This window comes from Asparagus officinalis, chromosome 1 (genome assembly GCF_001876935.1).
Source record: "Asparagus officinalis chromosome 1, Aspof.V1, whole genome shotgun sequence".
Taxonomy (NCBI): domain Eukaryota; kingdom Viridiplantae; phylum Streptophyta; class Magnoliopsida; order Asparagales; family Asparagaceae; genus Asparagus; species Asparagus officinalis.
Genome location: NC_033794.1, coordinates 119516963 through 119517748, shown reverse-complemented (window position 1 = coordinate 119517748; position 786 = coordinate 119516963). Strand labels below are relative to the sequence as shown.

The 786-nt window shown below is 41.2% G+C and overlaps 1 protein-coding gene across 3 annotated transcripts in view; it reads left to right on the top strand.

Annotated features, from left to right (window-relative positions):
• The window catches only part of LOC109829190 (negative regulator of systemic acquired resistance SNI1), a 32086-nt gene continuing 31306 nt past the window's right edge, over positions 7-786 (top strand). For all 3 annotated transcript variants that reach the window (XM_020396337.1, XM_020396336.1, XM_020396335.1), the window contains exons 1-3: positions 7-71; positions 149-215; positions 300-393. In XM_020396337.1, the coding sequence (XP_020251926.1) occupies positions 17-71; positions 149-215; positions 300-393 (216 nt within the window). In that variant the 5' untranslated portion in view covers positions 7-16. The remainder of the gene's footprint in view (positions 72-148; positions 216-299; positions 394-786) is intronic.

Sequence of the window (786 nt, the reverse complement as noted above, 5' to 3'; positions counted from 1 at the left end):
GATCGAGGCGAACACCATGGCCATACTCGACTCCTCTGGCGTCAGGAACTCCCGCGACGCCCTCGACGACAGTAAGAAACCACAAACCCTATCCAAATTCCTCTTGCTAGGGTTGCCTTCTCTAATTTGGCTCTCGATTTTGTTGCAGAACTCTCGTTTCTGGAAGCGGTTCGCAGTTCCTCGCTGGCCGAGGAGCCGCCTACGGCTCCATCTTGGTACTTCGCGGTGTCCTTATTTGAAGGATTTTGTGTGGGATTTATGTGATCGTCATTGAAAATTTCTTTCTTTTTTTTCTGGAGGAAAATGTGTGATGCGATCTTTCAGATACTTAGCGGTAGCGATTCTCTTGAACTGGCTATGGCGAGTTATCAGCTGCTAATTGATCTAGACAAGGTTAGAAAGTGCGCACCTTTAGGTTTATTTTGCCTAAAATTGGGAAAATTCTTTTTTTATAGCATGCTTAATAAAAAGTTTTGATTTTTTAATCTCATTTCTCTGCATATCCTCAAAATTGAATGAATTTACGATCAAAATGCTTTGGTAAACTGCATACAATGAAGAAACAGAGAGGGTTTATTAGTGTTTAGTACTATGAAAGTATAAGCAAGCATACATTTTGAATAGGGACATCGGAGCTATTATTTGCACCAACTTTGTCAAACAGTTGTCGAAAATGGTTTTACAAAGATTTGTCTATTCCTCTCCATGGGGGAACTGCCAAGAGTTATCTTTGGGTTAATTTCACAAAAGCCCCCCTGAACTTTGGGGGTTTTGCGCATATTTACC